General features: G+C 38.4%; 1 protein-coding gene across 1 annotated transcript in view; it reads left to right on the top strand.

Moving 5' to 3' along the window:
- Window positions 1-22049: 22049 nt before the first annotated feature.
- Window positions 22050-27620, top strand: part of ARMC3 (armadillo repeat containing 3) — a 62383-nt gene continuing 56812 nt past the window's right edge. Inside the window, 1 exon segment of the mRNA XM_045857713.1 lies at window positions 22050-22152. Coding sequence (XP_045713669.1) covers window positions 22050-22152 — 103 coding nt within the window.

The raw sequence follows: 27620 nt of genomic DNA, 5'->3' as shown, positions 1-27620 counted from the left end.
AGTTTGTATGTGTGTAATATCATAGTTTGAAAATATATAAAACAGTTTTGAAAGTACTAATAGAAAAAATGAACAAATTACCATTATAGTTAGATATTTCACAGACCTTTCTAAGTAGGCAAAATATCAGCAAGGATAAAAGATGTGAATAGTGCAGTTAACAAATTTTCCACATGTACATATATATGATATGTATGAAATGTACCCAACAACTGCTGAATACACATATACATTTTCAGAGTAAGTGTACATGGATATTTATCAACATAGAACATAATCTAGGTCATAAAAGCAAGTCATCAAATTTCAAAAGACTGAAAGTACAAAGAGTATATTCTTTGATCAAAGTGAAAATAAATTAGAAATCAACAATAATATATTGTTTGAAAATCTTTGGAAATTAAGCAAGACGCCTTTAAGTAACCCATAGTTTAAAGAAGAAATCACAGAAAATATTGGAAAATAGTTTTAATTGAATGATATATCAAAACTTGTAGGATATAGTTAAAGCAGGGTGCTCTTAATACATATATTACAATAGAAATGTTTATTCATAATGGTCTCATACTAGAAACTACCCAAATATTTATCAACAATAGAAGGAATACATAAAATGGGATAATTATATCAATGAAAAGGACCAAACTACTACTATAAACAACATGGATGAATCTCACAGACATGATGTTGAGTGAAAAAAGTTACACATAAAACAGTACATGGTGTATGATGCCATTTACATGAAGTTCAAACAACAGGCAGAATTGTTCATGTGTTATAGGTCAAAATAAGGAATCCTTTCAAAGGTGTTGACTGGGAGGAGTACGGGGGAGCCTTCTGCAGTGCTAGAAATGTTCCATGTCTTCATCTGGGTGGTTGTTACATAGGCATATATTATAAAAATTCATCAGATTACACTTTGCTGTATTTTACTCTATGTGATTTGTACTTCAATAAATAACCAAAAAAAAATAACAATAAGGTTAATCCCCTTTCACTATTTTCTTTGAAATTCTCCTCACTCTTCTTGTTTATTTTGCAGTAGTTAACAATTTAGAATCATTGTGGGGGTTGCGAAGATATACTGCTCTGATTTCCTCTCAGGAGACCCTGCGGTGAGAAGGTAAGCGACTGCTGCTTTCATGCTGTCCTTGGCCGCTCTTGGCCTTTGATGGGGTGACAGTGGAGATATTGAGCCAGGCCATCACCGCCCACTGTGGGTCTCTTCTAATGGACAGTGTTTGCTTTGGGGATCCCTTTTAGCCTGCTGGAGACTTTCTCAGAGACTTTTTTGGGCTGCATTGCAGTCTGAGCCTCTTCTTACCCAATCCCTCTATTCTTGCCCAGTTCAGTCCTGCATGGTGGTCCACCTACTCCTGTTTTCTCTCCACTTTATCACTCACAAGCATTTCCCCAATAAGTCTCTGGCACATCTAATTCTGTTTTGACATGAACAAGATTGAAAACTTGGAGCCTGTAGTCTTTTCTCCTAAATAAACAATTCAGCCACTCCTTTCTGGTTCTTGCAGCTTCCTGGGGCACTGACAGGGAGCACAGCCTGGGTCTTTGTTGATCTAAGATCCACAGATATCTCACCTTTCACCAGTCTGAAGGAGTCACCCTCTGATTTGGGAGAAGGCATATGTTGTCTCCGACATCTGTTATCACTCTTTTTCTTAAGTGGGGTGCATCCCGACTTCTCTTACACCTCATGCCTTCTAACAAACTAGAGGATATCTCCATAGAGCAATTACAGAAGCTGAGTCAGAGTCAAAGAAATGTAAAACTCAGACTAAACACTAAATGACAGCTACTCATGGACCCAGTCCACTAAGTTAAGCTCATTTTAAAGGCCTGGAGTCAAGTACACAATGAGCATCGTTTATTTTGAAACTCTGTCTTTTAGGCTGGTAAATGATCTTTTTTATAATGTGGCTGCCTTTCATGTAAGGTTATCCTATTTTTCACAGTGGGTGCTTAGTAGTATTACCCTTTTGAATAGTCTACAGGGCTCCCCACTGTTCCATGACCATTTGCAGAAAGTGACAGTCTCTGGGACCCTTAATTTTTTCTCCCCTGGTACAAGACAAATGCACTGAAACTATGCCAAGATTTTGCTTCAAACATAGCATGAGATAAAGAGGATTTACAGGCAAAGAACTCCCTTGAACGACAGCCAAAAAAGCAGATAAATTTTAAATAACACCATGTGGTAGAAGAAACTGCCTTGTGGCGATCCGCTGTTGAGAAAAAGAGCAACTATTTACAGTACCTGTCGGCGAACCATGTATGCTTCAGCTCTAGAAAGGGTGAGAGTTCACCATAGTACTTATGGGTTTTCATACATTGCTAAGGCTGTATTAAATGCTCTAAACAGAAGTCTTGGATTTTTATTCTTTATCTGCACCGATTTTAATTGATTTATGACAATCACATGACTAATTCAAATTGAATAAAAATGTATTCAAAGCACACATTACAAGGAACATATTATGATAAATCACCAACTATTATACAAATGTACCTCCTCACTTGAAGCAAATTTAGATTAATAAAATAGATAAATAATAGATAATTGTTTTCTTTTACTCAAGTACTCTTTTCTTTTTAAAGATTTTATTTATTTATTTTTAGAGAGAGGGAAGGGAAAAAGAAAAAGAGAGAAACATGAATGTGTGTTGCCTCTCGAGTGCCACCTACTGGGGATTTGGCCCACAACCCAGGCCTGTGCCCTGACTGGGAGTCACGCTGGCAGCCCTTTGGTTTGAAGGCCCATGCTCATTGCACTGAGCTACATCAGCCAGGGCTCTTTTTCAAGATTTAATTTATTTATTTTTAGAGAGAGGGGAATGGAAGGAGAGAACATGGATTGTGAGAGAAACATTGATCAATTGCCTCTTGCACGCCCCAAACTGGGCACCCAGCCTGCAACCAGGCCTGTGCCCTGACTGGGAATTGACTTGGTGACCATTTGGTCCTCAGGTCTGCAGGCTGGCACTCAATCCACTGAGCCACATCAGCCAGAGCATCTCTTTCCTTTTTATATATATATAAAATGATTCATCCTCACATTTCTCTAAGTGTTCATAAAGTATAATTAAATTTCAAAAACTCTTTTCAAAAATGTATTTTGGGGAGTATATTTACTGAATCAAATGAAGTTGGTTATGCTAAAGACTCTTAAGTTGTTAACATGGGAGAGCTGATCGTGTTATGAGGTTTAATTAGCTTCCAAAACCACAGTACTTGTGGGTGGTACCAAAGGACACTGATTTTATAACATACATCGTGTAGGAGACAAAATGTCTCCTAGCCAAGGAAATAGCTATGTAGACTGGAGCAGAGTCCAGGGGAGAAATGCTGAGTCTGAAGGTCAGTAATAATCCAGATGCAAAAGGAGTGTTGTCTATGGTGGGGTAGAAAAATCCATCCGATTTCTCAATCTCCTAGTCCTGGTTCATATTCATGGACAGTACTGAGATAGCTACTTTGCTGCTCTGGTACCGTAATACCAGGAAAAGAAGTGCATTGATTTAGGGGGAGTGGAAATAGCTCTCATAAATTGTTTAATAGACATTTGATGATATCCATGTATGAAAAATGTCAAGTTACTGGATGGGACTGACTGTTGGGGACAAATCCTGCAGATCCAACACATAAACAAAACTTTAGATGAGGAGTTTTCAAACTTGTCCACATATGGCACATTCAGAAAGTGATAATATTTGTAAGTCACACTGAGTGAACTGAAGGAGATTTGGGGGAGTCAGAATGGGACTAAGTGAAAAAATTATAACATTTTTCTTTATAGTCCATATTTATGATAAAGAAAAAAGAAAATGTAAAACATTTACAAATGAATTAGTCTCACATTTTTTATTAAAAAAGTTGAATTTGCTTCTGTGAATATTTTACACACACACACATGCTGCTGATTTAGGCTCAAAACTCTCAAATGTAATTTCTGATCAAAAGCCTTTCATATTCTTCATTGTTACCTTGGTCAGAAATTGCATTTACATAAATAGAGGGGCAAATAGCAGATTATCACTTTTTCTTTAATGAATGAAGCCTGCTTTCTTGCCCTTTATCAGATAATTTGATCTTTGATCTTTTAAAATCTTACTTATTGGTAGTGTATCTGCCTTTCCTTTTTATTTGCTTAACCACCAAATAAATGTACTGCTATTTTAGAATTATTAAACTTTATAAACTCCTATGGGAAACAACTCTATGGATAGTTCTTTTGTTTTCAATCAAAGCACCATTGCCTAAAGTTATTTAGGTCAGCTCCATTTCCCCTCATCCCTTTCAGAGAGGTTATGACATATATTTTTAATACAATTAAATTCTTTTATTATAGTCTGCATGAAATCCGAGGACAGTCCAACCTCCTGATTAGTTTTGTTTAATCTGCATACATTAAAGTGAACCCTTTGTGCTGTTAAGTTTTATGGGTTTTGACAAATGCATGGCATCATGTATGTGCCACTACAGTACCATATTAGTTCCATCGTGCTCTCCCCTCCAAAAAGCCCCGTCAACCACTAATCTGTTTTTATCCCTACAGTTTTACCTTTTCCAGATTCTGTAATAAATGAGATCAGATTTCTAGTCTTTTTGGTTTATCTTCTTTGACTTAGCACAATAAATTTAAGATTCATCAATTTTTTATGTGAATTAATAGCCCATTCCTTTTATCCCTTAATAATATTCCATGATAAGGCTATTTTTTATTTTTAATGCAAAAAATAAAATTTTCAATCATCTATTGAAAGACTTCTTGGTTGCTTCCAAGATTACAAATAAAACTGCTATAAACTTGCACGTGCAGGTTTTTGTGTAAATGTATCATTTTAAATCAATTTTCAAAGTAGCAACATCAAGAATGACAGAACATCAATATAGATACTACAGAAGTTAAAACAATAAGAAATATTATGAAAAAATTATATTAATAAATTTAGCAAGTTATTTATAGTGGGCAAATCCTTTAACTACAAATACTACCAAAGGTCACTCAAAAGAAATAATCCGAATAGCTGTGTATCTACTTTTAAAAAATTTATACTTAGCCTTGGCTGGTGTAGCTCAGCAGATTGAGTGCTGGCCTGAGAACCAAAGGGTTGCCAGTTTGATTCCCAGTCAGGGCACATGCCTGGGTTATGGGCCAAGTCCCCAGTGGAGGGCACACAGTAGGCAACCACACATTGATGTTTCCCTTGCCCTTTTTCTCCCACCCTTCCCTTCTCTAAAAATAAATAAATAAAATTATTTTTTAAAAAGTTTATACTTAAAAACCTTCCCACAGAAAATATTCCTGGCTTAGATAGCTTCAGTCATAAATTATAAGGGAGTAGTCTTACCAATTCTACATAAACACTTCCAGAAAATTGAAAGAGAAGAAACTCTTCTCAATTTATTTTATAAAATGAGCATTATCCACTTACCAAGATGGGACAAAGATATTATAATAAAAAATTTACAGACCAATGCCCCTGACAGATATAGATGCAAAATCCTTAAGGGATATCACCAAATCAAATTCAGTTTTATGTGGACTGATAATACATAATGACCAAGTAGAGTATATTCCAAGAATGCAAGGTTGGTTCAACATTTAAAAATAATTTCATGCAATGCTACATATTAATAGACTGAAAAAGAAGAACCATATGATCATCTAAATAATGTGAGAAAAATGACAGAATTAAACCTTATTCATGAAAAAACCCACCAGCAAAACTAGGAGTAACAGGAAACATTCTTGACTTGATAAAGGGCATTTACAAAAAAACCTTACAGTTCATGGTAAAGACAGTGATTTCTCCCTAAGATTTGGCACCAGGCAAAAATGTCTGCTTATACCACTTCTATTCAACATTGTACTGGAGGTTTTATCTAGTGAAATGGGGCAAGAAAAAAAAAAGAAGGACATTCCGACTGGAAAGGATGAAATAAAAATCTCTTCATTTTTAGATTACATGAACATCTATTTCAAAAGTGCTAATGAATCTACAAAAAAACCTTACTGGAACTAAAAAGTGAGCCCAACAAAGTCACAGTATATGTAAAAATCACATGTATTTATTTATATGAGAAATGATGATTTAGAAATTGACATTTAGGCCCTGGTTGGCATAGCTCAGTGCATTGAGCACGGGCTGCGAACCAAAGCATCGCAGGTTCTATTCCTAGTCAGGGCACATTCCTGGGTTGCAGGCCAGGTCCCCAGTGGGGTCCACATGAGCAGCAACCACACATAGATGTTACTCTCTCTCTCTTTCTCCCTCCCTTCCCCTCTCTAACAAACAAACAAACAAACAAACAAATAAAATCTTTAAAAAAAAGAAATTGACATTTAAAAATACTTTTTTACAATAGCATCAAAAACCCATAAAATACTCAGATACAGGTCTTTCAAAAACATAAGTGTAAGACCTATACATGCAGAGAGAAATTTTTAAATATCCAAATAGATGGAGATATATATTATATGCATGAATGGGAAGACTCAATATTATTAAAGCTGTCAATTCTCTCCAAATTTATCTATAGATTAAATAAAACCCCCAAATTCCAAAGGATTTTTTAGTAGCAAATGCTAAGCTAATTTTAAAACCTGCAAAGGACTTAAAATGCTCAATACAAATTGAAAAAAGAAAATATTTAAGGGACTCATGTTGCCTGATTCCAAAACTCATTGTGAAGTCACAATAATCAAGGGATTATGGTATTAGTATATGGATAGATATATTTATCAAGAGAATAGAATAGAGTCCAGACATAGACCTGTATATAAAGAGTTAATTTATTTTTGACAAAGATGCCGAAGTAATTCAAAAAATTTTCTTCAAGTGGTATTGAAACATTTGAGCATCTATAAACAAATATATAACACTCTATCCCTATCTAATACCATTTACAAAAATCAACTTGAAATAGATCACAGACCTAAATGTAAGAGTCAAAATGATAAGACTTCTAAAACAAAACATAAGGGAAGCTCTTGTTTTATTTTGGAAAGAGGGGAAGAGAGAGAGGAAGAGAGGGAGAGAAACATCTATGTGAGAGAGGGACCAAACCTGAAAGCCAACATGCACCCCTATGGGGAATCCAACTGGATGACCCTTCGGTCCATGGGATGATGCCCAACCAAATAAGCCACACTGAGTGGGCAAGAAAAGCTCTTTATTTTAATTTTTTTTTTTGTGGAGGAGGGGGAGTTAGTCAAAGATTTCTTATGGCAAAACCAACACAAAAATCTCACTTTTGAAGAATAGAATGGATTGGACTTCATGAAAATTGAAAGCTTCTGGTCTTTGAAGACAATTTTAGGAAATAAAATAAGGCACATACTGCAGAAAATATTTCCAAATTACATATATATATATAATATATATATATATATTATATATATATATGATAAATGATCTATACCCAGAATATTTAGAGAACTCTTACAACTCAGTAGTAGCAAGACAAACAATTCAATTCAAAGTAAAAAAGATATTTGAACACACGTTCACAAAAGTAAATATAGAAATGGTTTACAAGTACAGAGAATGAGCTCATCATTAGTCGTGAAGGAAATGGAAGTTAAAACCAGATGGAGATACCACTACACACCCACTAGAATGAAAAGGACTGACAATATCAAGTGTTGTAGAGCATATGAAGCAATTGCATCTCCCTCTCTCACTTATTGCTGATGGGAATGCAAATATAGTATAGTTCCTTTGGAAAACAGTTTGGCAAGTTCTCAAAACATTAAATATACACATGGCATAAGACACAGAAATTCCAATTTTGGGTATTTTCCCAAGGAGGGAGAAACATATGTTCACACAAAAACCTGTGTATAAATGTTTAGGGCAGATTTATTTGTAACAGTCCAAAATTGGAAAGAACCCAAATGTCCATCAACCAGCAAACAGATATACATCCATGTAGTGCAATACTACTCACAATCAAGAGACAAGCAACACCATGGGGAAATCTCACAAGCATCACGCTAAATTAAAGAAGCAACACAAAAGGCAGCAGCATATTGTGTGGTTCTGTGTACAAGGCATTCTACAAAAGGCAAAATTAAGTAAAAAACAAAACAGAACAAAACAGATTAGTTGTTCCCAGGGAAGTGGGGTAGAGGGAGAGGTTTGACTTCAAAGGGGCATGATGGGAATGTTCTGTACATTCATTGTGGTAGTGGTCACACAACTCTAAACGTTTGTCAAAAGTCATCCAACTGTGCATGGTAAAAATACCAGACCAAAAAAATAAACAGAACTTGCTGTGAAAAAAAGTCAAAACAGCAGTTTTAATGATTTCATGAAAGCTCTTTACAATTTGTTACAACACTGTTTTCAGGATGGGTTTGTACAATGTATTGGGTCAGAACATGGCTATGAGTCAAGCTGACCTTGGTTCAAGTCCTGCCTCTGCCAGTTATTAGTAGGTGACCTATGTCAATTATTTCATTCATTCCGTGTAAGGCTATGGGGGATTTAATGATGCACTTTAACCACTTCATATTTGCCTGGTTCATAAAGACAATTCAATAAATGTTAATTATTTGAAGAACATTTAGAAACTTAATTGGGGAGACACATATAAATAAATTACAATATCATGTGAAAACAGCAGAAATAGAGCATGTGTAACATACAGTGATGGCATGAAATGAGAAATGTTTCCCTACATCTAAAGAAGCCAGTGAAAACTTTCTGGAGAAAATCATGACTAAAATAAAATTTGAAAGACCAATAGGTAGTTCTTAGACCCATTAGGAGAGTAAAGGGCAGAAAATTTCATGGTGTACTTGGAGAATTATGAGCTATTCGCTAATTTATTTTAGTGATTAGAGAAGCTATTGCAGTAGTGTGGAGTAAGCCAAAACAAGGTCTTGAATGCCAATTTAAGAATCTTGTTGTGGCCCTAGCTAGACAGCTCAGCTGGTTAGAGCATCACCCTAATATGCCAAGGCTTTGGGTTTCATCCCCTGTTGGGGCACATATAAGGGGCAACCAATGGGTGCATAAATAAGTGTAACAACAAATCAATGTTTCTCTTTCTCTCTCTTCCTTCCTCCCCCTCTTTCTCTAAAATCAATAATAAAAAAAGAATCTTGTTGCATCTCATTATGTATGTGGTGAAGCAGTTGGAAGCCAGCAAAGAAAGAGACATTAGAAAGATAACTGATCATCCTAGAGAAGATAGACTGAAGTTTGGATAAAGCTAGAAGATGGGAGACCTGTCAGAAGGCTTGTTAGATGAATTTAGGTAAGAGATAGTGACATTCTATGTTAGGGCTATGGGAATGGAAAGGTCAGAATAAATTCAAGAGACTTTTGGGGAATCAAATAATTGAGTGTATATGAAGGAGAATGGTTCTAGAATGGGTGTCAGACTTCATGTTTAGGTATCTATGTACTCCTCGATTTATAGAACACATGTTTACATGGAAAAAATGATGAGTTTAAGCAGGTAATGTTGATATTTGAGGTGCCTGTGAACATCCCGGTGGAGGTGTCCAGTAAGAGGATGGATATATAAGCCTAGAGCTCAGTATTGGAGTCTGATTTGGAGCTGAATATATGGCAGAGAAATCACAAATGTGAAAAAGATCACTATGGAAAAGCTAATAGTATGAAAAGAGAGCTGGGGACAGATCTCTGGGGAATATCAATTAAGACGGTATAAAAAAATACCTTAAATGATATTCAGGAAAGTAGGAGGTCTAGGGCAAGTAGAATCAAGAAAGCGAGGACGGTGTTTCAAAAACGAGGTATCACCCAGAGTGTTATATGCAGCAGCGATGTCAAGGAAGATGAAGACTAAGTAACAGCCAATGGATTTTGGTAATGTTAGTGATGGGAACAGACCAGATGACTATAGTTGGAAGAGTGAGTGAGAGGTTAAAAATGTGGAAGTATCAAATGCAGGTTACTTTTTTGGAAAGTCATGGTCAAGAAGAGAAAAAGAAAAACAATGATAGCTAGGAAGAAATACAGGACCAAAGAAGGTTTATTTCGTTATTTGTTTGTTGTTTTGTTTTGCACTTGGCATAGTAGAGACTTCACGTACACTGAAGGGGAAAGGCCTGGGAGAGAGGGGGAGAAGTTGAGATCCAGGCGTGCAATATTCAAGGTCCAATCAGGAGACAGAAATTACATGTTATCTGACTGTAGAAAATTTAATACAAACAATTGCTAAGTATATACAAAGCTACTTATCAGGTAGTTTAATTAAAAGGCAAGAGGAGACATAAAGGGATGTGAAAGTAGCAGCTGTAAAATCATCACTCTTAGGGCTGGAGGACCAAAAGGAGCAGGTGGGAGATGGAGTGTGTCAGAGGGATTTGGGGGAGGAAGAGATTTTTTGCAAAAGTCAATCAAAGAATATTTTATGAAGCTTACGCCCTTGATCTGAGCTTAATTAAGTAGAAATGAAAGAATATCCCAAGAGTTACACATGACCTGCAAATAGTAACCGCTTAATAAATATTTGTTGAATAGATGATGCGGGAACAGAGTGAGCAGACATTGAGAGGACAAAATATGGAAAAATCTGGGGGGACAGTAAGTTTGGGGCTTGTGTGGTGGGAAATAAGGCCGCACAGAAAGAATAGGGATGGGCAGGCAGCTTTGAACGCCAGGATAATGAGTTTAGACCCTATTTTAGGAAGCCAGTGAAGTCTGAGTAGGGAAGTGACACACTAGAGCAAGGATTTCTGGACGGTTGATCTGTCCGTGGTCTGTAGAAAGAACTGGAAGGAGAGAGAAATCGCAGTCGTTAGTTAGGAGGCCCTGGATTGGGGTGACAAAGTATATATCACAGGGGGCAAAATAGAGGACAAAATACTGATGACCAACTGACTTAAGCGCTGATTGGAGTAGCTGGAGGAGGAAGGGAAACTGAGGTTCAAGGGGCTTGGGAGAAATGGCAGAAAAAGGAAAGAAACGAGGGAAGAAGAGGATGTTTGTAACGGAAGAGATAGATTCCGTGGGAAAAGACTGGATACCCTAGTATCCAGGAAAGGTGGGCAACGCAGGTCTGCAGCTGAGCGAAGTCCGGGCAGCGGGGGGTTGGGAGCTGTCTGCGCCGAGACCCTGACCCGGTCCGCCACGGGGAGCGCGCCGAGCCTGTCGGCGTCTGCGCGTCCAGAGCCAGCGCTCCGGCTGGAATCCGAGCTGCACCGCCTCCTGGTCACCAGTTTTCACCAGGGCTGGACCTCCGCGGCTCGCAAGAGGATTCCAGTGTCTACCCTGCCCCAATTCAAGGGACTCTTGGTAACCTAAGGATAACGCGGGTAGCGACCGCGATCCCGGTGGGACTGTGGGCGGTCTGGACACCGGGTGCGCGCTCCCCGGGCCGAGGCGCGTTCCCGCAGCGCGGGCGCGGCCGTGTCGCCTAGCAACCCAGGACCGCGGCGGGACGAGGAGAGGCGTGCGGGCTCCGGCCTCTGCAGCGGTGACCGTTCGTTAGGTCTGCGGAGCCGCAGCTCGGCTGGATCTCCCGGCTGGGAAAGGCAGGTGGGCGGCTGCACGGCTGCACCGCTGCCCCGAGGGGTGGAGAAGCCCAGGGCAGAAGTCCCAGCTAAACTTGGGACGGAAGAGGTGCTACGCGGGTGGGGACATCAGGGGCAGCAAAGGGTCACCTCTGTTAGGCTGGGGGAGGGGTGGGGTTCGTAAGCTGCCGGGTCAGCTCCCGAGTCACCTGCAGCACGACTGAGACCCCGAGAAGAGAGGTGAGGGGTTCAGATTCCTTGACTCGGGAAGTGGGTCTGCTTTAGCTCTCCTCCTCCCCTGTACGTCTTCTTAAAATAAATCTCCCCGTTAGCAAATATTTAAGATCGCCGAGGCAGAAAGTTCACGAAGGAGAAATACGAGTAATCAATAAACTCATGAAAAAAAAATGTGGTTCCTCTTCAATAGTCGAGAAGCTGCAAGTCTAAAGCTGATTTGTTTTCATACCCAATACAATGAGGTTCATAGCTTTTCATTTAGTTATTCTGCAGCTAGGGATTTATCTTAAAAAAAGAGTTGAGAATGCAGATGAAGATTTTATGCCTAAGAATTCACTCATTTATGTCTAAAGTTGCTTGCTGCCTTGTCCATTATTCCATAAAACAGGAAACAAGTGCTTAACAATTGGAAACTGGCTGGATACACAATGGACCTTTAAATATTGTTTTAAATGACATGATATGCCGATCCATTGGAGATGATTGGAACAATAAATGGAGACTGAAATTTTAAAACCTGTTCATTAATTTAGGACTTTATTAGGAAAATGGTCCCAGGAAGGGAAGTTGAGAATAGGGAATAGAAATCCAGGGAGGATGGTAAAATCACTGTAGAAAACACACACAAAAAGTGAACTGTATCAAAATACTGTTTTCTCCCAGAGCTTATTTCTGAGTGATTTTTGTTTTATTCCGTATGCCCTTCTTGAGTTTTACAAATTCTCTATAGTGAAGTGTATTACCTTTATAAAGTGGTATACTTAAAAATGGTTAAAATGGTAAATTTTATGTATATTTTAGTGCAATAAAAGAAATCAATGGACAAGTGGTAAAATAGTCAAGGGAAACAGGTGTCATTTGCTTCAGAAAGTCAAAGGGATTTATCTTCTTAATTCAACATCTCTGTAGCTTTAAAGGAAAATTTTCAAAGAGTAAATTAATATAAGGTAATTTAATTGTCTCATGTTCATTTTAAGTGAAATGAGTTTACAATTTTTTTAAACATTAGGGTCACCTTTAAGGCTCCTTGTCCCTGGCCTGTGCCAGCTGTATACTTCCTCCCCCGTTAACAATCACACCTGAATGGTGATAAAGACACAAACTGAACACTTCCTGCTTCACAGCAGAGCCTAGGACCAGCTGTATCACTGTGATCCTGTATGTTTAGACCCTTCCAGCCTCTGCACTCTTCAGTATGCAGTTACTCAAAACCACTGTGCTGAAATAGTATAAACAGTTTCCTGAATGAAAATCAGGTGACTTGAAGCAATTTGATGCCAGTGTAATTTAATTGCTTCCCAAATATCCATAAGGAGTTCTTTTGTTAAATTTAAGAATGCTGCATTCAGAATTGGTTATTAAAAGCTATGAAATCTCCCTTTTCTAGGGGTTAATCATAGGATAGACTTTCATTTGTCTTTGGACATCAGTTGTATTTTCCAAAATAGTTTCTGTTTGCTTGATATATTATGGGCACAATGTCTATGGCTGGTGTGCTTTTTAAGCACCCATTAAAGATGTATGAGGCTCGAAAAAAATGACTCTAAAATATGAAGACAGGAAAATTAATGTTAAATTGTTTACATTAATATTAAAATTTGATTACATTTAAAAATCACTTTCTCATTTTGCAAGAGTTTCCAGATGTACAAACTGATGCCTGAGAGGTTTCAACTACAATGTTTTAAAACCACTTATTATGAAAATTATATATAATGGGGGATATGGATACATTTTGACTTTTTAATACATTGGATACACTGTGAGGTAGTGCATCACAGAGTGAAGCTTGCCCAGGCCATCAAAGATCTCAAAAGTTATGTGACCTGAAGTTAGGGACCTGGAGTAGATGTCTTTCAGAAGTCCCTGTGGGTTTCTGTGAACATGTGGCTTTTTAACATAAGTGATAAGTTCTGGTCAGTGTCTCTAATGCCAGGAGTTGCTCTTCTCCCTTGACAAGTCATCTGAACTGGCCTTGGCACTGTAGATTCTCTCTAGGGATTTTCACTTTCTCGGGATTTGTCTTGAGACTATAGTAATTTCCTTGAAGCTAGAAAGTAACGGCAGAGATTGCCTAATACCAAATGTAATTTCACATGTTCTCTCTGGAGGAAATTTGGAAGATTTCTAAGGTTATTCGAACAGTCACCAACATCTTGGAATGTTTTCTGTACCCACGTGGAGTTATTCCTCTGTGCTATGTCAACTGTGTCTACTATCTCTTTGAGTTTTTTCCACACAGGCATGGACACACGAGGGCAGGTAGAAAAGGGTCTTGTAAGGGGTAATTGTGATTTCCCAAGAGTGCATTTCTTGGTAATCTTAATTACTTTTTATTAAGCTATAGATTATGTTAGAGAAAACTTTATTATCTGGGAAAATGACACAAATGTTCATCTGGGGTTTGTAGATCTTAGGTATAATTCACAAAATCCTGACTCCCAGGAAAAGCAGAGTTAATTAGTTTTATGAATGCTGAATGTCTACTATGCACCAGACACTCTTCTAGGTGCTTGGGATAGCTCAATGCAAGAAAGCAGACAAAAACTCCCTCTTTTTGTGGCAAAACATTCTTGCATCTCTCAAAAGTAACTTGGACTTCATTTCCCAAGCCCCACATAAGTGAGCTATCAGCATGGTAAATGAAAAAGTAAAAGTTACATCACTAATGTATTCTCTTCCTTTCCAAACTGGAAGCCAGGACTAATGCCCAACAATCTTATCAATCAGTTACATTAAAATCATGGTTTGGATAGGGAGGTAGGTAACATATTTGTATATGTGCAGTAATTTCTGCACATACCACATAGTCTTTTTTAGGTAAAATTTAAAGGAAATAAAATTCCTAAGGACATAAGTAACTGAGGAATGTGTAGATATATAATATATAAATGACACTTTAACCATTTATTGCATCTTTTCCCAGAATGGGTAAAAAGATGAAGAAGAAAGCAGAACATCCTCCTAAGGATGTGGTAAGTTTCTGATTTGAGTACTAGTAGCACATTAACAACCAGTTTTAAAAATAAATTGTTCAAACAGTTTACCATGTACCAGTATATACATGAGTACACAGTGGCAGAAGTCCAAAGTCTGACTAATGATAAGATGAGTCAGAGAAATCTAACCTTATATAAACAAACATTTACAACATTGTCGTTACATAATTAGCACAATTAGAGAGTGATTATTAGCTTTTCTAGTATGTGGATGGCATGTTTATAAGCCAAGTTAATGAATACATAGTTTTGGTTTGTTCTTTTAAATACTTTACATCTGTCAGTCTATCATTAATGTTAATCACCCAAGTGCATTTTCCAAGTTAATTGGAAGTCGTGCTGTGGTTGTCAGACAGGCACACAAGGTGGTCGGAAGGTAACCCTCTGGACATCAGATGTGTTCTCCAGTTCTGTGGAGAGAGAAGTCTGGGCTCATCATCATTTTCTGTTCCAAATGCTGAAGTAATGCATTCCTTGCAATACAAAGCCCTATTGCTCTCTTTTAAAAGCATGTTTCTATCTTCTCTCTTTACATTTTTTGAATTACTGAAACATTGTGTTTAAAATAAAAAATGACCACGGACAAATTTCAGTTTAGAAAGTTGTTTTGAAAGACACATGCTGTGATTTTCTTCAAATCAAACATGAATGAAAAAAAAACAAGTACCACGTAGTCAACTCACAGGACTTGATGGTTTGAAGGACACTGAGCTGAGCGCAGGAAGCTCCCGCCACGATGCACTGGGGCATCGTGGTTACAGATGCCAGCTCCAGTGCAGCCCTGCCTCCTGCAAACTGGGTTTTTTTTATGAAGTTGCCAAATTTGGACAAATTATTTCATTTTTTCTTCATCTCTTTAATGGGAATTGTAATGTCCAACTCATTTCAGTTGTTGTATGAGTTGTTGTAAAATGAAATAAAACATAATAAAGTTCTTGGTGCCTAGCACATAGCTAACACTCAGTAACTAAGATTTAAACCATGGGAATCCTTTAGACTCTGCTACACACACACACACACACACACACAGTAACTACTTACATATGACACTTCAATGCAGTTAGAAGCACCTGTCTGCCCAGGTCTAAGAAAGCTTTGCAGAGATGGTCATTGTGGTATCCTGATGTATTTTATCGGTTTGGCTGCTCTCCTTTTGACATAATTTTAAAACATTACAAATTCTTTTATTTATTTTTTAGTGCATTCTAGGTTTGCGTTACCTGTCTTTGGTGCAAAAGAGCATTATTGACATCTTATTACCAGAAAGTGGACTCATGAGCACACACAGTACTTGATGACAAATACTTTCTGGTTAAAATTAGAATTAAGAGACTATTAATCAATGGATATATTTGTCTAAGAGACTTTTTGTAATTTTATCATGCCTCACTGCTATTGTCCTCTGTATCCTGATCCTTGGGGAGACACATGGAGACTTGAGACACCGTTCCAATCCTAACTTTAAAAAAGTCTAGCTCCGCCTCCTCAGTTCACAGCAGCCTGTGGGCAGCCAAAGGCAGTGTAGCAGTTACCAATGGCCCCAGGCTACTACTTCTCCCAAGGGTCTCTCCACCTTTCCCCCATTCTGACTTTATGCTAAAAAGTTGACAGAGTAGTATTAAAATACCTAATCACTTTTCTATCTTGTAAATTCTGGTACTTTAAAACAGTATGCTACAATTTAAGGCATCTGAAGTCGGAATATTTTACAAGGTATACATCTTCAAAGTCTAGGCAAGGTTTGATGTACAAAGTATAAATGAAAACTAGATTTAAAAAGGGGATACATAAGTGCTTGAGAAATAAATTTTTCTGTATCAACTAATGGTAGTTTTGTACTTACGTATTTCCTGAAAACAGTGCTTCTAAAGATTTTTATTTCTCCCATTTATAAACTTTTTATTGAAGTGTAATACACATACAGAAAAGTGCACAAAAAGATACAGCTCACTTAGTTTTTGCACAATGAACACACCCATGTAACCAGCACCCAGATCAAAAAACAAGACACGAGCAGTTTTCCAGCAACCCCTCCGGACCCCCAAGGACTCCACCATCATCATGTGGTGGGGCCGGTACCTGAAACGTGTAAATGGAACTGTAAGTTGTGCTCTCTTTTGCCTGACTTCTGTTCAACAGCGCATTTTTGAGATTTAGCCATACTGTTGTGTATAATTAGACTTTTTATTGCTGTATAACATTTCCATGTATGAAAATACCTCAATTTACCTGTCCATTCTAGCACTGACAGGCATTTTGAGTGGTTTCCCATTTGGGATATTATAAATTGTGCAGCCATGAACATTTTAGTGGATGTCAGAAATTTTTATTTTCATTAGTCTTTTGTCTGCTGGCTAAAATGGGTAATAACAGGGACAGAGAGAAGGATGTTTGGTGATATGGTTAAAACAAAAAGCTCTCTTTGTTTTTCTTAATATCCTTCTTTTCAAAACATACAATAATACGTGCATATATGGTTTACTGATCTCCCTTCCTTCTCATAAAAGGGAACACTAGCTAAAAAGATGGCTATAGGAAGATATGGCTTAAACAACCAATACAACTATATTCTGCCTGCCCCAATTATTTCCATGTCTGAGTGACAGGCTGTTTGTGATGCTATAACACAAGGCAAACTTCCTGTGGAATGATTGCATTAAAAATTACTAGCAGAAATGACCTTAGAAGGTTTTATTTCGTATAAGGCAAGATATTCAGCCACTAAGAGTAAGGCTCTGGAGTTAACTGCCAGAGTCTGAATTCTCACTCCATCTATCACCCACCATCCATGATCTGAGGCAAATTTCTTAACCTCTGTATACCTGGTGAGGATGTAAGGCTGTGTGCTTCACAGGATACCCACTTAATACCCCTCATAGAGGTGAGGGGAGGTTAGATCAATACAGGAAGCTTAGGACAGTGCCTGGCACCAGTTAAGAACTTAGTGCTGTTATCATCAATGACATAGTTAAGGTTCTGTCCATCATTCTGCAGAATTGTAGGAGGCAGCAGGTGATCCACTGAAATTCCTGGAGGCCTAGTGTGTAACTGTCATGATTCATGGTCAGGTCTCTGAGTTTATGAGCATGGCAATTTTATTCTCTTAGTATTTCAGAGGCAATTGAGCTTCAGTGGATAAATCACAGTGTCTAACCTCACAAGAGACTATGACCTGGCTCTGAAATATCAATGATTAAGTATCAACTGAACATTTATGTTAATGGGTCAGCAACTTCTCTCCCTAGTTAAGTGCTTATGGGAATCTAAGCCTGGTACTCACTGGATCAGAGCAACACACAACAGTAAAACCTGCTCCCTCACCTGGGCAACTAAACCCAGTTCTTTAGAAGACTGGGATGTCTCCTGGGGCTTGTTTTTCCAGAACCATTTCATTAGCCTCACAACACAGCCTTTAACTCTTTGTCAGAGACTGCCGAAAATGCCACAGACTTTTTCTAGAAAGGAAGCATCATAGGGACTTATTTTCCAATCTTTCTCCTTCATCACAGATAATCCACCATGGATAAGAAATATACTAAATCCCTGGCTGGTGTGGCTCAGTGGATTGAGCTCTGGCCTGTGAACCAAAGGGTTGCTACTTTGATTCCCAGTTGGGGCACATGCCTGGGTTGCAGGCCAGGTCCCCTTGGGGGGGTGTGTGAGGCAACCACATTGGTGTTTCTCTCCCTCTCTTTCTCCCACCCCTCCCCTTTGTCTAAAAAGAAATATTTTAGCATATTTTAACTGCTATGTAGTCTCTACTAAAAGTTCTTGCTAGAGTGGTACAGTCTACTTCCTTCTGTATCTGTTCCTCTTTTCCTGTGTAATTGGTTCCTTATGATCTGAGATCAGTGATATGGTCCATACCTTCCAATAAAAATTTTAAAAAGCCTTTTATTTGGACTTACCAGCACTGTAAAAATCATTTAGCTGTCATGATTTATGTACTTGTCACTTTGTTCAACTTTGTAACTTTGTGTTCTTTAGACTTGTGCTAATGCAGCAACTAGCCACATGTGATTGTTTAAATTTAAATTTATAATAATTAAACTTATGTTAATTAAAATTAATTGAAAAATAAAAAATCAGTTCCTTCATCACATTAGTTACACTTCAAGTGCTCAGGTGTCACCTGTGGCTGTGATTGCCGCTGGAGAACGCAGACTCAGCGTTTCCACCACCGGAGTTCTGTTGGACAGCACTGTTCTAGACAACCTTGTTTTCCCGCAGACATATAAAAGCATCCCTGTAAGCCTGTGGCCTCTCTAATTGACTGAGCTTGAAGTTCACAACTTAACCAAAATGGTTGCCCTTTCTCCTTTTCTCTTTGTAAATAATTTTGGTTCATCATTTATTTTGCTCAGAGCGTGAAATTATAATTTCACAGCCAGCTTGTTGGTGACTGATTGTTTCTCACAGGAAAGCAGATGGGATGTGTAATTACAATGCAGTATTATTTATTTAGTTGTGTTAGAGCTATCATTTTATTCTCAGCGCCTTTTTAAATAAAAAATTACTATGATGCTGTAGGCTCTGCAGGAGAAACAAATGTCATGCCAAGCTTCCCCTTTCTGCCAGACATCGGTGTTCCTCCTCCTTCAACAGCTCTTCAGTGCAAACACTTGCAGTCTCAGTCTTCGCTTCCAGCTTCTCAGACACCAGATTACCTTTTCTTTAACGAGGATGGCAAAATACTGAAGTGTTTTCTAAACCCTTGAAGAAGGATGAAAAGTACATGCTATAGTTGTTGTTTAAGTGTATTTTCATGTACTCTACTGCTTTGAGAATTGTAGTCATTCTGTGGAGGTCATGACATATCCATGTTTCAACATAGCAGATTTATTTCCATCCTTCTCAAATCAGCTATAAAAGTATTGAAATGTCAGTGGACTCTGAAGTGAGAGTTCTAAAATGAAAGGGAAATTTGTTGTGAATGGGGATTGATGGAGAAGATAATCTGCCAGACTGCTAGGGAAATTATCTTAAGCAGTAAAGTTGACCCAAGGCTGTGATTCTCAGGGGTCTGACACAGGGGCAAGGGGCCTTACGAGGGTAGGATGGGAACTATGGACCCTCTCCCCACAAATATGCACACGAAAAGTTTTGCATCCAATTTCAGTGGGAGAATGTATTCCTAGAGCAGCCCACTGATGGTTCAGTGAATCTTGAGAAACTTCTCTCCTTACACCAACAGACAACACACAGCTAAGGTATTTTAGGTCAGAAACATAAAAAACAAGTTTCCAGAGGCACTTTATGGATGTTTGTTGGGTTTCCATGCCCAAGATTTATTCTAGGTAATGGAGAAAGAGAAAAACATAGTTCTTTGCCTGAAAAAATTCATTCATTTGTTGGACCAATATTGTTTTACATCTTGGGCATATACATGAGAACAAAATGAAGTTCAGGCTTCAAGGCAGCACCCATTCTAGTTGGGGAAACAATCAATTAACAAATAATAATATAATTCAGGTAGTGATAAGATCCATCCAGAAAAAGTAGGAGGCAGGATGGAGAGTAATAGGATCTGCATTGCTATCCAAAGGATCTACTTTAGGGCAAGCCTTCCCAGGAGGGTCACATTTGAGAAAGACTTAAATGGAATGCAGGAATCTGCTATACCAATATCTGGCTGACAGTGTCCCAGTGGAGAGCAATAACTAAAGTTTGATTTCATGTGCTTGAGGAAGGCCAAGGAGGTTGGTGTGCCTGGTGACTAGTAAGCAAGGTATTGGGAGGTGGGTCACCAAGGTGGTGGGGTGGTAGGGTTATATAGGACCTTTTAGGCTATGTTATGGAGGTTGGATTTTTTCCCCTAATGTGCAAAAAGGGGTATCCACTGGAAGGTTACAAGTAAAAGAGTAGCAATAACTAAGTTATATTTAAAACAAAAAATAGATTCTACTTATGAGCCAAATCATATGGTACTTGTGTTTTCTCTGACTGGCTTAATTCATTTAGCATAATGTTTTCAGGTCCATCCATGCTGTCTCAAAGGGTAAAATTTTCTTTTTTATGGCCAAGTAGTATTCCATTGTGTAAATGTCCCATAGTTGTTTTATCCACTCATCTATTGATGGACACTTGGGCTGCTTCTACATCTTAGCTATTGTAAATAATGCTGCAATAAACATAGAAGTGCACATATTCTCTAGAATTAGTGTTTTGGATTTCTTTGGGTAAATTCCAAAAAGTGGAATCCCTGGGTCAAAAGGCAGTTCCATTTTTAATTTTTTGAGGTAACTCCAAACTGTTTTCCATTGTGATTACACTGATCTGCATTCCCACCAATGGTGCACAAGGGTTCCCTTTTCTCTGCATCTTCACCAACATTGTTTATTGATTTATTGATGGTAGCCATTCTGACAGGTATGTGGTGATATCTTGTTGTGGTTTTCATTTGCATTTCTCTGATGATTAGTGACATGAGCATCTTTTCATATGTCTATTGGCCATCTGTATGTCGTATTTAGAAAAGTGTCTATTCAGGTCTTTTGCCCATTTTTAAATTAGATTGCTTATTTTTTTTGGTGTTAAGTTTTATAAGTTCTTTTTTTAAAATGAACAAACTGAATAACAAGTGAAATAGAGACAGACTCATAGATATAGAGCAGGCTGACAGCCCTGAGGGTAGAGGTTGAGGTGGTGGAGGGGCTGAGCAAAAAAGAAAAACAGAAAGAACTCGTGATCATGGACAACAGTGTGGTAATTGGGGGGAGGAGGGGTCATGGGGAAATAAATGGTAATGGGAAAAAAATAAAATTACATTAAAAGAACAACAACAAAAAGACCATTCTAGCTACAATGTGAAAGAAGAGTGAAAACTGGAAGAGCAATTTGGAGGCTATTACAGACGGAAAGCTAGGACCAGGGGTAACTGTGGACAAGCTGAGAAGTGGCCAGAGTGAGGACATAGGCTGAAGGTAGATTTGATGGAATTTGCTGATGGATTATATGTGGGGTGTGAGAAAGAGAGGAGCTGACATGTTTCAAGGTTCTTGGACTGAACAACTGACTAAATTATGGTAAAACATACTGAAGTGAACATGTAAAACTAAGAGACAGTGCAGTGTGTTAGTGCTATTATATAGATATCCTGAGGAATGTAGCTGTGGGAAAGAAAAGAAAGCTCAAAGGCTTTTAATACCCAAACTATCATGAATAAAAAGTAATAGAGAACATATCCAGAAAGATGGAGATTTGGCTATTAAATAAACCATAATATGCTTCTATAATTTTAAGCATTATTTTATTACTTTAATTCTCTAGAAATAAAATAAAACTATCAAGATGTGGTAGGCGGCATGGGGATCGCTGATGATGACCTTAATGAGAACTACTTTGGTGACTTGATGAGGGTGAAAGTCACATGTTCACCAGGAGGCTGGAGTGGGAAAATGAAGAAAAGTAAATAGTTTATAAGATTTTTGACTCTGAAAGGGATGATTGGGCAAAATGCAAAGAAAGCAAATACTAGTGTTCATTTATGGCTTGGGTTTTGTAAAATAGATTTGATGAAAAGATAGAGAAACAAGGAGAGTTAGGGTTTGGCAGGAGTGTTATTAAAATAGTAGGTAATAAAACCTGAGTAGCATAAGAAATGAAACAATGAGAAAGCTGATGACGAGAAAGTAGAGGGAGTAAATGGATGGGGATCTCAGTGGAACTGAAGGATAGCTGTGGTGGGAGTAGCTGAATGATGAAACTGTATCTTTCAGCATGTGCTGGTTGGCTGCCAAGAAACCCTTAAAGTCTGAACATTGTGTCCGCTAAGAAGGCAGAGTGGGCTAAGAAGACAAAGTGAGTAGGCAAAGAAAAATTGGTGGAATGTCAAGCATAGTAGCAGAAGACAAAGGTAAGTGATAGGTGGATGCTACTGAGTCAGAATCAAGTAGAAGAGGCAGAAGAGAACTTTAAAAAGTAATTGGAACCTCTCTGCTTCTGAGCAGGATATACTAGTGGTGGGTAGCAGTAGAGCATTTCCTCACTATGACAACTATGAAAAGCAGATGGATTTAAAATATCACAAAAGAGCCATAGAAAGGCAAATTAAAAAGACTGATAGTACCAAGCATTGGTAAGAATGTGGAACTCTTATTCATAGCTGATGGGAATGTAACTTGATAAAAACACTTTAGAAAACTGTTCAACTGTAACTATGAAAGGTAAATATATGTTTACCTTATGACTCATCAATTTTATTCCTCAGTGTATGCCCAAGAAAAATGAAGACATATATCCACAAAAAGACATGAATAAAAGATATTCATTGCAGCTATATACAATGGAATTGTATATACATTGCAGATATACAATGGAATACCATACAGCCATAAAAAGTATGACTTAGTAAAACCAAAATATGGGTGGATCTCAAAGACAGTGTGCTGATCTACAGAAGGCGGATGTGAAAGAATGAATGTTGTGTGATTCCAAGAACACGAAAAACTAAGTGCTGATTTTAAAAGTCAAAATAGTATTTATCTTTCTGGGAGGGTTTTGGGGAAGGAATGTGAGGAAATATTCAGGGGTGATAGAAATGTTCTGTATCTTGGTCAGGGAGGTATTGTATTCTGAAAGATCCAGGTGAGGAAATATCAGCCAATATTTTTTAAAAAGAGTAGATTTTGCTTTTTAACCCAATCTGAAAGATTTAAAAAATATATTATATTGATTATGCTGTTATAGTTGTCCCATTTTTTCTCCCTTTATTCCCCTTTGCTCTGTACCCCCTCCCACCAGCATTCCCCCACCTTAGTCCATGTCCATGGGTCATACATATAAGTTCTTTGGCTCCTCCATTTCCCATACTATCCTTAACCTCCCCCTGTCTATTTTGTAGCTTCTTATTCCCTGTACCTTTTCCTCATTCTTCCCCCTCTCCCTCTACACTGATAACCCTCCATGTGATCTCTAGTTCTGTGAATCTGTTCCTGTTCTAGTTGTTTGCTTAGTTCTTTTTTGTTTTGATTTTTGTTCTTTTTAGGTTTGATTGTTGATAGTTGTGAGTTTGTTGTCATTTTACTGTTCGTATTTTTGATAATCTTCTTATTTTTAGATAAGTCCCTTTAACATTTCATATAATAAGAGCTTGCTGAAGATGAACTCCTTTAACTTGACCTAATCTGGGAAGCATTTTATCTGCCCTTCCATTCTAAATGATAGCTTTGCTGGATGTAGTGACGTAGGTTGTAGGACCTTGGTTTTCATGACTTGAATACTTCTTTCCAGCTCCTTTTTGCCTGCAGCTTTCTTTTGAGAAATCAACTGATAGTCTTCTGGGAACTCCTTTGTAGGTAACTATCTCCTTTTCTCTTGCTGCTTTTAAGATTATCTCCTTATCTTTAATCTTGGGTAATGTAATTATGATGTGCCTGGGTGTGTGCTTTCCTGAGTCCAACTTTTTGGGGATTCTCTGAACTTCCTTGTTGCGCGTGGGTCACCGGCTAGCAGTGACCACGGCACACTGTGGATGGCTCGACAATAAACACGCGAGAAATAACAACATGCACAGAGACAAACCAGTTTCTGTGGGGAAGTAGGGACAGAATGGCCACCCCCCCTAGTGGGGAGCGCGCCGATTTACAGTCCATACCTGCTTTTATTGGGCTCATTTTGCATAATAACTCAGGTAACGTACAATACTCATTAGGGGAAGTAAGGAATATAGAAAACAAAGAGCTCTGCCGGTCTATTGAGTTGGGGGTCAAAGAGCTGTAAGGCTGAGGAACAAACTAGCTTCCTCCTAAGACCCTCCTCATTCAACTGAGAGCATTCTTGAACAAAGAAGGTTTCACAGTAATTTACATGTTCTTTCTTAGGCCTGATCACCCCGGGAAATCCGCACTTCCCAGTACCAAGCTGTACTACCCCGTCATTGTTTCAGGCTTAGGTGGAGCGCGGGAACTAAGGCCACCGAGAGATAAGGAGATTTTCTTCCAGACGCTGAGAACTCAGACTTTGTCAAAGCCGAGGAGTGAGGGTCCATCACCCCCCTTTTGCTGCAGCCCCCCCCAAGTCCTTCTTTTGGGGGGCCTCCCAAAGTGATCGTGCCTGGCTTGGGTTGTTCCCCCCGTGGGGAATCTTACCCGTCTTTGGCTAACCGACCAAGCTTTTTGGGGTTCAGTTGCAGAAACAGCATTCCTGCCAGGGAGATAAGCTTTTGTCTCCTTGCCGGCTCACGGTTCCAAGGGCGTTCCCTTAGCCTTAGCCTAGGCGGGGGTCTCAGTTTCTGATACCAGTCAGGGCGGTTCCCAACACTTCCTGGACTTCCTAGAAGTCTATTTCCTTTGCCAGTTTAGGGAAGTTCTCCTTCATTGTTTTCGATTTCTAGCTTTTCCTCTTCTCCTTCTGGCATGCCTATGATTTGGACATTGGGACATTTAAAGTTGTCCCAGAGGTTCCTAAGCCTCTCCTCATTTTTTGAATTCTTGTTTCTTCATTCTGTTCTGGTTGAATGTTTATTTCTTTCTACTGGTCCAATCCCTTGATTTGAGTCCTAGTTTCCTTCCCTTCACTGTTGGTTCCCTATACATTTTCCTTTATTCCACTTATCATAGCTTTCACTTTTTCCTCTATTTTGTGTCCATACTCAACCATTTCTGTGAACATCCTGATTACCAGTGTTTTTTGAATTGTGTATCTGATAGGTTGGCTATCTCTTCATCACTTAGTTATACTTTACCTGGTGCTTTGAGCTGTTTTTTCATTTGGGATATATATATATAGATAGATAGATAGATAGATAGATAGATAGATAGATATTTTGTCTCAGCATGCCTGTTACATAAGGGGTGGAGACTTAAGTATTCACCAGGGTGGGGCAACCTACTGGCTGCATTGTGGCACTAAATGTGGGGGAGATGTCTGAGAGGGAACAATGCTACTTGCTCCACTGTCAACTGGCTTTCAGTCATTTCCTCTGCTACTCACAAGAGCTGGTTCCTCTGCTACTTCTGGTGCTGATTCCCAGGTGAGTGGATTTGTGTAGGTTCTAGGACCCTGTGGGTCTCTCCAGTGGACTTTCCTGTGAGGCTGGGAGTTTCTCCTGCTGCCTCAATGCCCACAGGTTTTTCCAGTCAGAGGTTTTGAGGCTTTATTTTCCCATGCTGGAGCCCTGGATTGCATGGTCTGTTTCACTCTTCAGATGTTCTTTTCGGTTTATTCACGCACAAATGTGGGACCACCTGCTCTATCAGCTGCTGCTTTGCCTGGTCCTCCAGCTACCGCTTTGCTGCAGGTCCTTTCCACTGTGGCTGCCGATCTCTGCCCCTCCTACTGGTCTGGATGAATGTTTCTTATTTAACTCCTTGGTTGTCAGACTTCCACACAGTTCAATTTTCTGGCACTTCTGGTTGTTTTCATTTTGAAATTTGTTGTCCTTCTTTAGGTTGTGTGTGGAGACAGAGTGTATCTACCTATGCCTTCATCTTGGCCAGAAGTGTGAATGGTCCCAATCTGACAATCTTAATAAAGTTTATTTACCCTCTTGATGTTCATTTTGATTATTGATACCTTTGATTTTATTACTATTGTTTTACAATAAGTTTTTTGTTTTTCTTTGCTATATTTTATGGTGTATTTTTTGTATTTTTTTTATCTGAGTTGAGCAACTTTTTGTTAACCCTTTGTTTTATAATTTGGAACTTCTACTACTCATCGGAAGCCTTTAAATACACATATCTAAACCTATGTTTTTCTATTAATATAAAAAATAAGTAATAACCAGGCAACATCCTACTCTCTTTGCCAAAAATTACCTTACCTGAGTTCCGTTGAACAAACCTAGAACCTAGCTTTTTTTTTCTTATAATGTGTTATTATTACTTCAGGAATCCTTTTTTAAGAATTACATTATGATTCACAACATCATTATCATTCAGTTTAACTACAATATATATTTTACTGCATCAGTCTACCCCTATTGTTTTTATCTTTTGTCCCCCCAGTTCTGGCTAGAGTATTTGCTAAGTAACTTGAGCATACAGTTGATACACCTGTTGAGTCTGTGAATATAATCTCTAGTGTCATAATCCTTTTCCCCCTGAAAATTGTTGATTATCCTTAATAGAAAGTTGGTTGAAGGGAGGGTTTAGGTAATTTTCTGAGACTTCATCTTTCCTTATTATTCAATTTTATTTCTGCTTTCTAGTGTATGTTTTCTATTTAGTCAAGCTCCTATTTTATCACCATAAATACATTCATTCCTATTTTAAACCTTTCCAGTATTGTTTTCCCTATTAAATATCCTTTCTCCATATCTCAACCTACTCTATTTTATCCATTTTTCAAATCATATCTAAAATTCTACCACCTCCATGGACCTTTCTTCATTTACCCCAATTCATATTAATTCCCCTTGCTCATCACAACATTTATTATCTCTGCCATATGTTTTTGTAATTCGTAGAATTCTAGAATTTTATATCTGGAAGAGATCTAAGAGACATAACCCAACTCCCTAACTTTTCAGATTAAAAAAGGGGTGGTCAGTAAGCCACATTTGTAACCCAGATGACCCCAAGTCTTCTGGCATTCGGGGCTACCCTTTAACACCTAGATAAAATAGTTCTCATGCCTCAATCCCCAAATACTTCCAGAAGTTCTCCCTTAAAAGTTCTCATGCTCTGCTGATCAATGTTGCAGGCAGAGTCCTAGCCATCACTCTGGGCTCTGGGCTGTGCTGGAAGCCGTAGTTTTCCTCACTGGACATGTCACTGGAAACCTACAAGTGCCTCCAGCCTGGTGTGTAGGGCAGACTTTGACTGAGGATTTGTCTCTCCAAAAAGAGTCTAAGAGACTTGAGAATGAACAACATGACTAACGTAATTCCTACAGATTCTAGTATAAAGTTAGACGTACATGAACAACAGCTT

Source organism: Phyllostomus hastatus, unplaced genomic scaffold (genome assembly GCF_019186645.2).
Source record: "Phyllostomus hastatus isolate PE091 unplaced genomic scaffold, TTU_PhHast_1.1 phas_scaffold_1674, whole genome shotgun sequence".
Lineage (NCBI taxonomy): Eukaryota > Metazoa > Chordata > Mammalia > Chiroptera > Phyllostomidae > Phyllostomus > Phyllostomus hastatus.
Note: the sequence above shows the minus strand (reverse complement) of the source record. Positions and strands in the feature narration are given on the sequence as shown.